The sequence below is a fragment of the Pipistrellus kuhlii genome, unplaced genomic scaffold (assembly GCF_014108245.1).
Source record: "Pipistrellus kuhlii isolate mPipKuh1 unplaced genomic scaffold, mPipKuh1.p scaffold_m20_p_11, whole genome shotgun sequence".
NCBI classification, from domain to species: domain Eukaryota; kingdom Metazoa; phylum Chordata; class Mammalia; order Chiroptera; family Vespertilionidae; genus Pipistrellus; species Pipistrellus kuhlii.
The window spans coordinates 22,538,005-22,553,683 of record NW_023425416.1 but is presented as its reverse complement, the minus strand read 5'-3'; the positions used below and the strand labels follow the sequence as shown (position 1 = coordinate 22,553,683).

The 15,679-nt window shown below is 38.5% G+C and overlaps 1 protein-coding gene across 11 annotated transcripts in view; it reads left to right on the top strand.

Moving 5' to 3' along the window:
* Window positions 1-15,679, top strand: part of NR2C2 (nuclear receptor subfamily 2 group C member 2) — a 60,866-nt gene that overhangs the window by 492 nt on the left and 44,695 nt on the right. For 2 of the 11 annotated variants that reach the window (XM_045579212.1, XM_036431210.2), the window contains exons 1-4: window positions 450-786; window positions 9,692-9,798; window positions 11,377-11,477; window positions 12,921-13,006. The exons of 1 other annotated variant lie outside the window; for it this stretch is intronic. In XM_045579212.1, coding sequence (XP_045435168.1) covers window positions 12,947-13,006 — 60 coding nt within the window. In that variant the 5' untranslated portion in view covers window positions 450-786; window positions 9,692-9,798; window positions 11,377-11,477; window positions 12,921-12,946. Of the gene's footprint in view, window positions 1-449; window positions 787-9,691; window positions 9,799-11,376; window positions 11,478-12,920; window positions 13,007-15,679 lie in introns of those variants that run through there. 8 more of the 11 variants (XR_006741112.1, XR_006741115.1, XR_006741116.1 and 5 more) reach the window with 8 other exon arrangements.

Sequence of the window (15,679 nt, the reverse complement as noted above, 5' to 3'; positions counted from 1 at the left end):
CCTTCTCGTCAGCCTCCTCATCCCTGTGGTCCCTCCTTCCCTCCTTCCCTGACTCCTCGCCCTTTCGCTCCTCGGGTGCCGTTGGCGGCCGCCTCGGCCCAACCGCCGATTTTTCCTGAAGGGGAGTGGGAAGGGCGGGTCCGGAGTGCCGCCTCGTGAGCGACGGCTTCGCCGACCAATCGGTGCCCACGTCGGAGGGCCAGGACCTGCGCTCCTTCCCCCCGAGGCCTTGCTGATTGGCTCGGGCAAGAGGGGGCGGTCCCCGTGGGGCGCTGCGATCCTGGCGGGGCGGGGGCAGGGGCGGGGCGCAGCCTGGGCTCTCGGGTCATGGGGGCGCGGCCTGGGCGGGAGTCGGAGCACGGGGGACGCGGCGAGGGGCCGCGCGGTTTCCCCGGGCCTGGAACGCGTCTAGGATGGGTAGTGTTGAACCCTAGCGATAAAGGTGGCGAAGCCTCTTGCGTGCATGTCGCTGACCCGTGGGAAGGACTGGAAGCCATCTGGACGCCTCTCACGGCCGGGCTCCTTCCTTGTATTTCCGGCGCCGCCGCGGGCGAATCTGGAGGCGCCGTTCCCTAGATTGTAAAAATGGGGAGAATGGGCGTTCTTGCCAGGCCGGACCTCCCTTCTCAGGATCATTGAGTGCTCTGCTCAGAAAATGGAGTCCAGGTTACCTTGTGAGCCCCTAAGCACTGTAAAAATGGTGGTGGTGTTGAAAATCGGGTGTAGAAGCGCCAGGGATGGAAAGCTTAAATGTATTGAAGGCTTGAGAGAACACAGGTGAATCAGGTAAATTCTCTTCTCATTCATCTATTAAATGCTTGTTTGCTTAGTTTGTGGACATCCAGAGAACTTAGCTAGACAAGCCTTCTCTCCCCTTGTAGGATTGGGGATGGAGATGAATGGACAAAAATATGACTTCAGAGAATGGTAAATTCCAGAAAAGAAATGAAACTGAATTAAAGAAGATATGGAGGCAAATTTAGGTTGGGTGGTCAGAGAAGGCCTCTGTAAGGCGGTGTTTGAACCCTGGAACCTAAGGAAGGAAGGAATAGTCAGAGAGAAAACGAACCACAGGTGTAAAGGCCCAGGAGGGAAAGAAAGCATTTGGTGTGATTGGGAACAGGCTGTAGATTTGTTGGAACTAGCTTGTTGTTCTTTCTATTATCCTACTCTATCTTCAGCTAAAGTCTGTGAGATATGACAAAGGTAATAGAGAATAAATCTTCAATTTAACAATGAAAAAGAAAGTCAAGGAAAATATAGCTGTCAAATGAATTGCTGATAAATACATGACTTAGGGGGAAAGCCTCAGAAAATCACTTAGATTCGAATCCTTTGTCGGCCCCTTATATCCAACTTCAATTCATCAAATATTTGCGGAGTCTCTGAATACCTCAGGAATTAGGTGCTAGACTGGGAATACAGAGGTGACTAAATCACTGTTTAATGTCCTCAAGTATGTGTGAATGTGGTTCAGTACACAAGTTCTGTTTTCTCCCTGTCATCATCCCCATATATGCATGTACATACACACATAAAATGTTTTAAGCCAAAGCTAATTACTGTGTTCATTAACAGTGTCAGCATTTACTAGCCATGTGACTATGGGTAAGTTAATTAACGTTTTTGAGCCTTACTGTCCTCATCTGGACAATAATAGAACCTTTTAGAATTGAGGATTAAATGGGTTAATGTAAATAAAGCGCCTTGCACATAGTAAATACCTATAATTGGAGTTAAAGGATATAAACGGTGAAATTTTTAGTCATTGTGGTATAGGGGCAAAACACTAGATTGGAACACTGGGGTTCTAGTTTTGACTTTCCTGCTTTTGGTTATTAATTGGCCTCCAGACCAAAAATTTATTTAGAAAACAAAGTAATGGCATTAATAATCTAACAAAAAATATGGGGTGCTTGACAATTTACAAGACTCTTACAAGCATTACGTAGTTTATACCCCACTAGAACCAATGTAATTGTGGAGATCCTTTTCCTGCTGTTATAAAACTTCTAAGATGTTCCATCATTTTCATTTCTCTGTACCCCTAACCCCCTGCACTCTAAATATACTGGCTTGCCTTCAACTCTCTTGACATCATGACTTACCTTAACCCCAGGCCCTTTCACACACACCCGCACACCCTAGTCCTGCAGATTTCAGCACAAGCATCACTTCCTTAGGGTAGCCCTTTCTGATGCCCAGTGCCAATCTAGATCAGATTCTTTTACTACACTGTATTTTTCCATTATAACCTTTGTCTCGCTTTGTAATTATACTCCATTATATGATTGTTTGATATTTGTTTCCCTTACCATGCGGTAAACTGCATAACAGCAGGAATTATTTTGTTCATCATTATATTCCCCGCACTTAGCAGAGTGCCTGGCACTATTTGTTGAGTGAATTAATTGATAATTTATGATATCACTGGTAACTAAGTTACTGCTCATTAAAGGTACCTTTTTGTGGGGGCTTATTTGGCTGACACTCTATCCACTGAGCCAAACCAGCTAGGGCTTTTTATGTGTTTTTATATTTTATTTTAGAGAGAGAAACATTCATCAGCTGCCTCTTGCATACACCCCTACTGGGGATAGAGCTTGCAACCCCATGTGCCCGGACTGGAATCATACCACTAAACTTTCGGTGCATGGGACATTGCTCAACCAATTGAGCCACACTGGCCATGGTTGTATAATACTGATTTTAAAAATAAAATGTTATAATATTTTAAAACCAATTAGCAGTCACACTTTTATTTAAATAATTGGTTTTGGATTCTTCTATCCTGTTATAGGATTTTTTTATATCACTTGATCAACCATTTTGATTCCTTGAATTAATTATTCAGGTTAACTAAAGGACTATTGCTTTCAACAGTTGTATTTAAGATGATCTTGAAATTTTGTTTTCATGAACATGTCTTTTTAGAAAATAAAAACCCCCATATGTGTAATATTTTACTTTTTGAGGAATTCCGCAAAGTCTTATATTTGTCTCCAAGAAGTCAAGTAACAGTTCAACACCTATCTCTGGAGCCTTGAGTGGGTAGCCTCTCTGAGGCTTATAGATTTTCCACTTTTAAAATGGCGTGACGGGGTGGGCAGAGGGAACCAACACTGAGATTGGGACCAGGAGTAGGAGTCATTTTTCCAAGTTAAATAGAACAAGGCAGGTGGGTCTGTGTAGAGCAGACCCCCTTCAACCTTGGCACTGAACCCCTGGCCTTTTGTGTCTAGCTGCCTTAGTGTCTCCACATATGGAGGACTTTTTTGTCACTTGGGGTTTTTGTCTTTGAGTTCTCTTACCTGTGTGTCATATGCTTCTTCAGTCCCAAAGCTTGTCCTAGAGCAGATACTCATTCCCCTTAATCAGTACCACATAGGCTGAATCTATGAAGGAAATCCATCTTATAGCTCAAGTCCAGCCTCACACCTGATGCAAAACTTAACAAGAGTTTTGTTCAGCTCTTTTTACTTTATTACTGGTTATGAGAAACTTAAATAAATGTGTCCATCACGTTATCATCTTGGAGTCTCACAACCTAACCTGACTGGCGGCTGAGATTCTCTTTGTAATTCCCTCCCATCCCTGCCATTGCTTCCCCATATCCCTTGCCATTTATTTCTGCTACCAGTTCCCCATCCTCTCTTCAGGTGCCCTGAGTACTAGAGAGTTTTAACAACAACAGCTCTGTACCAAAAGTCATGACTGTGTGGAAATTGCATCTCAAGTAGCATAGCTCACATGATGAGTGGTAGTAGATAGAAAGGATGAAAGTTCAGATTAGGGCATGGCATAGGTTTATTATGAGGAGAGAAGAAGCAAATTCATACTGGCATCTGGAGTCTTGGAGCAGAGGTATGGGAAGTGAATTGTTAGAATGAGAAAGAAATAAGCTAGCTCAGACACTCAACTGTCGTTTTTGCTTTACTCCTGGACCTATACTGATGAAAGCTAACCTGAGGGGGAAAGTGTGATTTTTAGGGACAATAAAAATTAACTCTCCCACTGTAATAGGCCTGAAGTCCCTAAATAGGTGAAACCTTTCATTTCATAATTATTCTAAGCCCTGGAAATGTTAACAAGTTGATACGGAGGAGTTTCTTAACAACTGTAAAGAGGATATTCTGTTCTGTTTGGATTAGTGGGAGGTGTGAAAAAAGATATTGAGGCCTAGAAAATTGGATAAATGCTACTGAAGAGTGAGGAGGAGAAGTTGGCAGTGCTAGACTCAAACTTGAAGGCTTCATGGTTTTACTGGGGGTCACCTTACTTACATTTATTGCTCATGTATTGATAACAAACAAACAAAAAAGGCAAAAAAAGTTTCCTACTGTCTGCTCACACATGCACTTTCAGTAACTGCCTGCTTCTGTGTACCACTCTCATTCTCTTTCTCTCACCGTCCCTTATTGCTTCTGCAATAATCTTTTTATTAGATTAAGTAAGCCTGGAATTGAAAATCATGTTTAACATGGTTTAAAGCACAGACTTTAGGTCAGCCCTTGGCTAAAAAGACTGGTAATCAGAACATGTTTGTTACTTAATGCAATGCATTTTTTTTTAATTAAACTTAAATTTGTTTCTTTTCTAAAGTAAAAGACAATTTTTTAAAAAAAGGAAATTTTCAAATGAAGGAAAGAGCATTGTATCAAAAGGCACATTCAAGAATGTTGTCAGTAGATTATGTGACTTTAAGTGAAACATATAATGAAACTTAATTTTACATCGGCTACTTGATATAAACAAGAGTTAAGTTTCTAGGGTATCTCATCAACATTATAACAAAATAACCTGTTGTATTTAGGAATTAGTGGTTGTATAAACTAGTTATTAAGTGATTTAGCTTATTGATTCAAGCAATTTGTTTCCTTTGGTAATTAGCTCTCTCCTGTCACTTTAAAGATTCCTTCCTCTTGACTTTTTCTGGGAAATTATTTTTGAAGGACACTGTGGTAGAGAGGGAATGTTGTGTTCTTAGAGAGGCCTGGAAGACTTGAAACAAGTTAATTAAACTTCTGAGTCTGTTTTTTTTTGTTTTTGTTTTTTGGGGTTTTTTCTTATGTATTGTGATAATACCTACTCAGAAGGTATTTTAAGGATTAAGTGATGCCTCCTTTTTTATAAGGCACATTGTATATTCTCAGGAAGTCTGTCCTGCTTTCCTTCCATCCATCTGTCCCTGTCTCACACTAATAGAAATGAAAAGAGTTCTTATCACCCTTACGTTTAGAAAAATCAGTACAATGATTTATTTTATTATTACTTTTTTTTTTTTTTGCAGGAAGTTGCTCAGAAAGTTGCAGTACTGCTCTGGTAGCATGAGAACTCCATAGATGAGAACCACTTCTTTCCCCGCTGTTTAATCTTTACCACCTCCTAGCACACATAGGTCATTGCTGTCCCTTTCTTATAGTCCCTTATAATTATAAGTTTCTTGTGTAGGGCAGGAAATCACCTGACCTAAAAGCAAGTAATCTTTGAGTCTAAGGAAGTAGTGGCAGGATTTCTGATTGAAGTCCCAGGATGTATATCTGAACTTGACCTTAGAGGCATTCTTGTGAGCCTTTCTTTTGCTGAACATCCTATCCAATAAAGAGGGAATATGCAAATTGACTGTCACACCTTCACAAAGATGGTGGCGCCCAGTCCTCTCAGCCCCACCGGAGTCCCACAGTCCTTTCAGGCAGCTGCAGAGACGGCAGACACACAGTGCAGCCAGACCTGCCCTCAGTCCCCCAGCTGCCCGGTGGGCAAGCCTCAGATGGTGGCTGCCCGGCCACCCAGGGCTCAGGTAACCACGGCCGGCTGAGACTTGTGCTGCCAGCAATGGCAGCAGCAGAGGTGTGATGGGGGGCATCGCCTTCCCCTGATCACTGGGTCGCCTCCCGCCCCTGAGGGCTCCCGGGCTGAGGGACTTTCCCCCTCTCCCCCCCCCCCCCGAAGTGCATGAATTTCATGCACCAGGCCTCTAGTTTTATTATATTAAATCTGCTACTTGATTTCCATCCTGGTTTCAAGTCTTGATCTATGATTTCAAATCTTTAGCTATGTATTTCTCTCTCTTTTTTAAATCCTCTTTCAGGCTATTATAGATTCTTCAGTTTTTATTTTCCCATGAGTATGAATAAAAAGACTGACAGCTAACTGGTGTTACTCAGTGGTTGAGTGTTGACCTATGAACCAGGAGGTCACAGTTCGATTCCCTGTCAGGGCACATGCCCAGGTTGTAGGCTCAATCCCCAGTGGGAAATGCAGGAGGTAGCCAATCAATGCTTCTCTCTCATTGATGTTTCTCTCTCTCTTCCTTTCCCTTCATCTCTGAAATCAATAAAAAGAAAAAAAAGACTGACAGTCATCACAGCATAACAAAACTTATACTGAATATCTTGGACCTATCAAGTTGTTCTATTACCCACCTAGTATGATATTTTGAAAATAGTTATTAGGTATTGGTTTATTTTATTTGTGAGATTTGTCTTAATTTAGTCCTTTCATTTTGTCCAGTTATACAATTTAACAATGAATTACAAATGCTGTATGAGCATATGATGCATGTAAATATAGTTAATTTCATGTGGATCTTATGTCGAAATGAAAGACCTATTCCTAAGTGTAATACACATTTTATAGATTTGAGTTATTGCTTTCAAATTTCTTTGAGAAAGTAAAAGTGGCACCATCTCCTTGTACAATAGTAGCTTCCATGTATTGCATGTCTGTTATGTGCCTGGCACTGAGTTAGGCTCTTACATACCCTGTTTCCCCGAAAATAAGACAGTATCTTATATTAATTTTTGCTCCCAAAGATGCGCTAGGTCTTATTTTCATGGGATGTCTTATTTTTCCATGAAGAAGAATACGGTACACATTTATTGTTAAATGAAAATAAAGGAAATTTATTACCTGTATACAGTACTGTAGTACGGTAGTTGTCAACACAAACCAGACAAACTGTGAATCCTACAGTATCAAGAATTTACTCATTTATTCAATGACAATGATGTCATCTTCTGGAACATCATCATAACAATCCAATTCCTGAATTTCCTGGTGAATTTCTTGTGACTCCATTTCTTTCAGAATCAGTGGACCAAATCTCTCATGTTTAGCCTAGGGGGGGCCTTATTTTCGGTGGAATACCTTATATTTCACTCAGAAGGAAACTTGTAAGTAGGTCTTATTTTCGGAGGATGTCTTATTTTCGGGGAAACACAGTACATATTTAAGATCTAATCTTCACAATAACCTCATGTGGTTTAGTATCAGAAAGATCAATTTAGTGCCTGAGTCTTACAACCCAGTATATTTGTTTAGATGAGAAAATATCAAGACTGGATATTTTTGAATGTTATATAATTATGGGCCATGTAATATATAAATATGGGTAATGTGAATCGGTTGATTTTGAAGGGAAAGGCAGGCTCACCCATTCCTATCAATAAAGACAAAGTTTCCTTGTCCCAGGGTTTGTTTATTGTTATTTGAGACCCTGATTCCTAAGCCTGCTCCTGTGGAGAATATAGCTGAGCTGTTCTGGAGACTTAGTGGGTATTTGGGTGTTCAAAGAGACCAGCTTTCACTGATTGGCAGCTCTGCTTCACAAAAGAAACTTTAGTTGCAAGGTTTGGTCAGAGTACACTTTTTGTGAGCCTAGAAGAGCCTATTCAAAGTCACCATAGTTTTCTCTACTTCTTTGTTATTAAAAGGGTGATATTGATCTCATTGTAGTTGAAAGAATATGTTATAAAACCTATGCTTGCATAAAGTCAGGCAATAATAGTTTTACTTCCATCATCCTGTGGTCTGTGTTATAGTTTTTATGTACTGTACCTTGTTGTCCTACATGTTCAGTACAGGAAAAACGTTTAAATTAAGTTTAAGACTGTGTCTTCATACTTCATAGTCTTTGTTGCCACCCTTTTAACTGGCCCTCCATTTATAGTCTCTCCTTTTTTATCATCTCCATACTGTTGCCTAAAGGATTTTTTTTTTAAGATCCAGATATGATTACTTTATTTTCCTGCCAAACCTCTGATAGTTCTGTTATCTATCCTATCCTCCTCCTCCCCTGACCTCTCCAATAACCCCCCACCAGGTTTTCTACTGCTCCTTAAATACGTCATTCTCTTTCATACCTACCAGTTTGTATGAGCTGTCGGCTCTGCTTAGAACTCTCCCCATTCTCTTCTTTGCTTATTGAATTTCTACTCTTCCTTCAAGACCCAGCTTCTCTCCTATAAAACTACTACAAGCAGAGCGAGATGCTTCTTCCTTTGGACATTCATTGTAGCATTTAACACTGCATAGCTCTTTTTGGTTTCCTTCTAAAATTCTTCAAGGACAAGGACTTTCTCCTCTTATTATTGTCATTGTTAATTCTCAGCAGTCAGTTCATTTACTAGTTGCTTAAAAAGGATTGGTAGTTGTTCGACTTGATTAGCTTAAAACTACCGATGAAAAATATTCTGTGGCAATTTCTTTTTTTACTTAAGCTATGTGATCTTTTCCAGGAACATTATTGTGTGTGGGAGCAATCTTCAAGGGTTAGGGAGCTGAATAGGCCAAGGACCAACCTTTGAAGACCTCAAGTTTCTCTACCAAGAAATATAATGTTTTGTCCGCAGTGCTTATAAATGCAGTTTCTGGTATAGAAAAATCATTCAGGAAATGTCAGTTACTATCAGTATTATCATGCTTAGATAAAACAAGAAGGTTGTTTTTAAATGTTTTTTTCTAGTTTGTAGTATCAAAGCAATAGGTGGTTGTTTTTTTGTGTGGGTGGTTTTGTGTGTTTTTTCAGACTTCAAATGCAAAATTATATTGTGCTAGTGACTGGTTTTTCAAACTACATGTAGACACAATACACTATTTCGTGGAGCTTTTCATTCTAGGGCAGTGGTTCTCAACCTTTCTAATGCTGCGACCCTTTGATACAGTTCCTCATGTTGAGAACCACCAACAGAGTCGCCTGAGACCATCGGAAAACACCGATATTTACATTATGATTCATAACAGTAGCAAAATTACAGTTATGAAGTAGTAATGAAAATAATCTTATGGTTGGGGGTCACCACAACATGAGGAACTGTATTAAAGGGTTGCAGCATTAGATACATGCCCTTGACTGGAATCGAACCTGGGACCTTTCAGTCCGCAGGCCGACGCTCTATCCACTGAGCCAAACCGATTTTGGCGGTTGCAGCACTAGAAAGGTTGAAAACTACTGTACTAGGGGGATGCCTCCTAATTGACAATCATTGTCAAAGTGCTCTACCTTTCCTTCCTACTATGTGGTCTTTCTGTCTTTAGGATTACCTGTTGCTGTGATAGCAGTAAGAGAAGCTCTCAGGTGAGAGTCTTGCCCTCTGGCATTATCTTTTTCTTTTTTCTTTTTTTAACCTATGCACTTGAGTTAAATATTTCCCCTCACTTCCTGATGTCTTATATTGTGATATCCTGAAAGAAGGCCCTGTCTTTCTTATTTATATATGAGAATAAAATATAATTTGCGACAACATATTTTCAAAAATGATGAAATGGAAAATATTTTTTTAAATTACCCACACACTTATCTGCTCTCACTGGATTTAAATCTTTATTGAAAGCACTTGCTTTTCATAATTTCTCTTTCTATACCTCTCTCAACATTATTCTCACTCATTATCTTTGCTTATTTTTTCAGAAGGTGCACACATTCTTCCTTGTTCATTTTTAAGCAGTTCCAAAGCTGCTGTTGATGATGCCTGAAGCTGCTTTGGAGGCAGAAAACCAAGAGTGAGATCAAGAATTGTAAGAATTTAAGTTATAAAGAAAGGTTGCTGCTCTGGGTCATGAATGTCTGAGATAGTCTAAGAAGTTGGTGTGGGCAAGAGAGCAAAATGGGGGGCAAGGGGTGCACTTGCCCTACAGAGCAAGATTTGTTATAAAATTGCAGTAATAAGATAATGGTAGTGGCATGGAGAAAGATATGTAGAACAGTAGTGGAGTAGAATAGAGAATCTAGAATTACATCCACACATACTGGGAAGCCTGAGATATGGTAGACAAAAAGGATAGGTTGTTTAAAAATGGTGCTAGAAAATTGATGATCCATACAGGGGATGGGAAATGGATTCTTATCAAACTCAAAAATCAATGCAGATGGATTGAGGACTGAAATGTGAGAGATAAAACTCGTTAACATTTATAATACATAACATTATACTTTTTAAAAAATCCTCACCCAAGGATATTTTTTTATTGATTTTAGAGAGAGAGGAAGGGGAGGGGGGAGAGAGATAGAAATGTCAATTGGGTACCGTCCATATGTGCTCCAACCAGGGTTTGAACCTGCAACTTAGGTATGTGCCCTGACTGGGAATTGAATCCACAGCCCCTCGGTGCATGGCCGATGCTCTGGCTAGGGCAAAACATTAAACTTTTGACCTTCGGGTAGGATAAAAATTTTTTTTAATTTATAAATAAAAGTACATAAAACATAAATGTACAAATTGTAAAAGAAAATATTGACAGATTTAGCCTTATTAAATTTAAGAACTTCTATTCATCAAAAGACACCATAGATGTGCTACATAGCAGAAGATATTTATAATTTATGTAATCAACAAAGAATTAGTATTTAACTTTTATAAGCTAAACATGTTAATTACTATATCTTCATTTGTGGCCTAATGTCTAGAATCACTAGTTGTTAGCAGTATCTTGGAGCTCCTAAGTCCTATGTAAGGTTGATTGGCCTGTAAATTTAGTGTTCAAGTGAGTCATTACAGACAATTTTCCGAGTTACTAAGTCATCTTTGTTAGGCCATCAGTCATCTGTTAAAACTTGAAGAAGGATCCAACTACCTCTTTTAGGGAAACCCAATAGAAAGATAAGCCTTTCTAGTACTCTTATTTCTATACTACATAATATTCACTATTGATGTTTCTGATATTCACATTCATAAATTTCTTGCATCAAACAGTTAATAATAGCAACAGAAATGCTTGTAACACCTAATAGTTGCAACTACATGTTTAGATTTTATTTTTTATATAATCCCCATTGGCTATCTTTATCCATTTTATTCCTTAATGAGTTCTTTTGAGAGCTCTGCTTTTTATAGAAAAAGAAGGAACTCTAGACTTTTTACATGCAATAATTGTGTTTTTAACAACAGGTTGCTCAGAAACTTTCCTGGTACATGTGAAATTATGTTTTTTCCCTCTATTTCTTTTAATTGGAACCAAACTGTAACTGAGGGAAAAGATCAGAGTGTTTCTCTATGATTTTTCTTCTAGAAACAATGAAAAGTAAACAAAAGTTAAAAGTCTTTACTAATTTTTAAAAAGAATAAATAACCAGAAACTCCACCTCTGTAATTTCAGATCAGGTATTGTTATGTGAAGATGAATTACTGACACTGGTGACCTGGTATTCTTGTGGCAGTTGGTGCAGTACCTGCTCTTATAGGATGTTGACTCCTTGAAGACAGGGGCCAATTATTTTATACTTATCAATCACAGTGTCATGTTCCCATCTCTCTCATTACCATTTTGGCAATAAAATAATCTGAAGGGGAATTATGATCATAGAAGGAACTATCTAATAGTGGATAGAAAGATATAGAAGGTCACCAGAGAGTGAGATTGGTCAGTCAACCAGTGCTCCCACTGTGGGAGCGCACTGACCACCTGCTTTGAGCGCCTGCCCGCTGGTAGTCACTACGTATCATAGTGACTGGTTGACTGGTCATTCCGCCATTTGGTAATTGGGCTTTTATTTTATAGGATAATTATTAGGTAAGAACTACAGGAAAGTGTTTATAAAATTACATTATGAAGTTGTCTAATTTGTGATTGAGGAAAGGCCAAATGAAATATGTATGCATTTATGTATATTACACATTCAGTAGTACCATATAGTTTTTATATGTAAATGCTGGAAATAAATACCAGAACATTGTTCTCCCATTAACCGTAGGACCTGTGCAGTCAATAATGAAGTCTTTATGATTTGTCCAGGAATTAGATACAAAGTAGAATTCCTTTATCCTGAATTCTTTGCAGCAGAGTATTCTGATGGCATGGGTTTAGGGAGTGTTCAGGGTAGCTATGTTTTATGACCTGAAGAGACCAGGAGGTCTGTTACATCAAAAATGCTAGTACTCAAATGATCCTGACCCAGGAGACTAGCATAGTTTTTGGTCTTTAGATGATCTTCCTCAATTTTTAAAAATGATCACACTGTTGTTTTTCTATTAAAAGGAAGCTGAATTGTCTTGTTTTTCTAATTTAATGAAGACTTAAAATATAAATTGATAAATGTATGGGTACCATGTTCTTAGCCCACTTTATTAATGCAGTCTACTTCTTTCTTTGTTAATGATAGTATTTGCCTTTTAACTTAAGAGAGAGTTGTGATAGCCCCTGGGCAGTGTTCTCACACTGCCACTAGTAACCGAAGTATAGTTGATGATAGCAATCTAGTGCTCTGTATTCAGAGTTGACCACGCCTTTCTCAGATAGCCACTTTCTTATTCAGGGAACTAAACAAAAAGGTGTGGTTCCCACCTCCCTGAGTGGTGAACCGAGCTGTTACAACCCAAGAGACCTGATAATTAAAGTTCCAAATCCATCTTTGTCTCTATTTACCAAGGGAAGTCTTATTTCCAAACTGAAAGTACAGCTTCAACTCCAAGGTTCTGTCTTAGTCGTAACATATTTGACACTTTGCTAATGTTGTTTCTGCTAATTAAATTTGGTACCTGTAATTGAAGAGTCTGGTGCAGCATATCCAGATATGCTTAGCCTGTTTTCTATAAAGGGAAAAATCTGTACAAAACATTACCAAAGATGAATTTTGATTGCTGATATTTTTCAAGTAGCCTGGTTTCTCCCCACCTGATAGAAGTTGCTGCATCTTTCCAAACAGGTTCTCTAATGATCTTGCTTCACCATGGCTACAAATATGGAGGGGCTGGTTCAGCACAGAGTGGGGACCCAGCAGGTGGCTGAGGTGAGTGACAGGGGCTAGCACAATAGCTAGTACCCTTGCTTTTGGTAGGAAAAGAACATCAGTGTGCTCTGTTGTTTGAAAACAGTCCCAAAGAAGTCAGGATGTAATCTAAATCCAAAGGAGGAGGATGCTGCCATGGCAGAAAAAATGAAAATGACGAGAACATTTACTCTTTATTCTTTTGCATGAATAGTGTAGCCTAGCTGCATTCAATAAGTGACTTAAAAAAATTCACCTTGAAAACTTAAAAGATTCTGATGCTTATCAAACATGAGGGTACAGCTTTAACTCAAAGGTTCTGTGTTAGTTTATTTCACATTTGGCACTTTACTAACATTGTTGTACAGAAGAGAACCCAGTTTTGTGTATTCTGCAGTCATTATTGACCAACTACCATGTACTGGAGATTTTGCTGAGTGTTGAGAAATATGGAGATGAATGAGCCTTTGGTTCTTCCTTTAGCATTTTCAGGAATTGGTTAAAAAGTCATTACAAAGTAGGGTGAGAAGTATAATTCCATGTGAGGAAGGTGATCCTAGAGTTGGATCTTGAGTGATAAGTAAGCATTTGTCAGACGCACCCAAGAAAGTATGGTGGCAGAAATCAGAAACCTGTAAAAAGGTCATGAAATAGTTAGGCAGCTTGAGGTGTAAAGGAGGGGAGTAGGGCCAAATCTTTTCACTCTGTATCAGGTCCTATGAATAGTCTTTAGTCAACACCACAACCATATGAGAGGTTGGAATGATCATTATTCCCATTTCATAAGTGAGGAAAGTAAGGCTCAAAGCAAGTAATTGGCCAAGGGCACACTGACGCAGTTTTGTTTCACTTCTTCCAATAAACCATGCATCATATTGGAACTAGGAGCCATTAGAAGGATTCAGATTTGTATTTTTGACTAGGTACTCATATTTCTAGGGTAAAAATGCAAATTTATCAAAAAATGTACATTTAAAGAAAGGAATTTTAAAAATAAAAACTAGGTGCACACATACCTGTTTAAACCAATAAAAGTAGTGAGCAGATATTTCAGATTTTAGATCAACCGTGAACTTTAAGGCAACAGTGTAACTAATCATCCCCTTCCTCCAATAAATAATGATTAATATTAACTAACTATGATAATAGATGGATTTCACACATTTTTTAGTAGTATATTTTAGAAAGGCCTCTCACCTGTCAAAATGCTTGTTATTTGTTGCCTTAGTTTTTTATAGGAATAATTTTCTTTAAAAAAAACATTGTGGGTTTTTGGTGTTTTTTTTGTTTTGTTTTTTCAAATATTTAGGGTTATTTTGCATTTAATACAATTTCCAGTTGAGGCTAATTTTGAGACTAGTTATGGATCACTGCTGTAAAAAGGTCATCATTAATTCTTTAGGGGAAAAGTTTAGTAATCTATAGTAACTTATGCAATAATATATTTTGGGTATGTATTCAGAAAATTTGCTTCCTAAAATTTTTGGTCAGGTACTATTTTTCCTTCAGAAAATGGAGTTTTATGTAGTATTAACTTAGTGCAACTATTGTTACCCATGGCAACAAGTGCAGTTTTAGGAGATTTCCAAAATAAGAGAAGGCATTCTTAATAGGAGTGCAAAAGCAATCTTTCTACTTAAAATATTCCCTAAGTTTCCTTGCTATTGTTTTGAGGGATAAGTATGTGTGTGTGTTCTTTGAAATTTTGAGCTTAATAACTTTGAAGCTACAATCATGTGCCACTTAACAATGGCGATGTGTTCTAAGAAATTCATTGTTAGAGAGTTTTGTTGTACAAAGATTATAGAATGTACTTACATAAACTTGGATGGTATAGCCAACTTACTAAATGGTGTAGGTCAGCAGTTTTCAATCTTTTTCATCTTTGTTGATTTGTTCCAGATTAACAAAATATGTATTTCATTATTAAAATTCTGTGGCACACCAAAAAATACATATTTTGTTGATCTGGAAAGAAAAAAAAAGGTATAATTTTGATACATTCACACCCAATGGCTACTGCTGTGTTGGCTATTGTCATTTTATTATTTGACAAAAGAAGTTAGTGCCCCTGAGTAAATAGTCAGGTATTGCATGTTTAAAACTTCTCATGGCACACTAGAGTGCCTTTTGCAACACACAGGTTGAAAATTGCTGGTATAGCCTATTGCTCCTAAACTGCAAGTCTGTACTGCATGTTACTATACAAAACTAAATAAAAAGAAAATGATGCAGTCAGGAGATATGGTAAACATGAGGTGTATGAGGCTGAAGTAAAGAATACACTCTAGCTCTGGCTGGGTGCTAAGTGGTAAAATATTGGCCTGGGCACTGAAGGGTCTCGTGTTCAGTTTCCAGTCAAAGGCATGTATCTGGGTTGTGAGTTCGCTCTTGCCTTCCAGTGCATGCTGGGGGCAGCTGGTTAGATATATATGTCTCTCTCACATCAACATTTCTCTTTTTCTCTCTACCCTCCCTCTGTCCCTTTCACTCTCTCTGAAAAGCAATGGAAAAAATATCAACTGAGGATTAACAGCAACCAAAAACATAGTATACTCTAAAATAATGATAAAAGTTTAGTGTATACCTTGTTTCCCCGAAAATAAGACAGGGTCTTATATTAATTTTTTCTCCCAAAGTTGCGCTAGGTCTTTTTTTTTTCAGGGGATGTCTTATCTTTCCATGTGCTAGGTC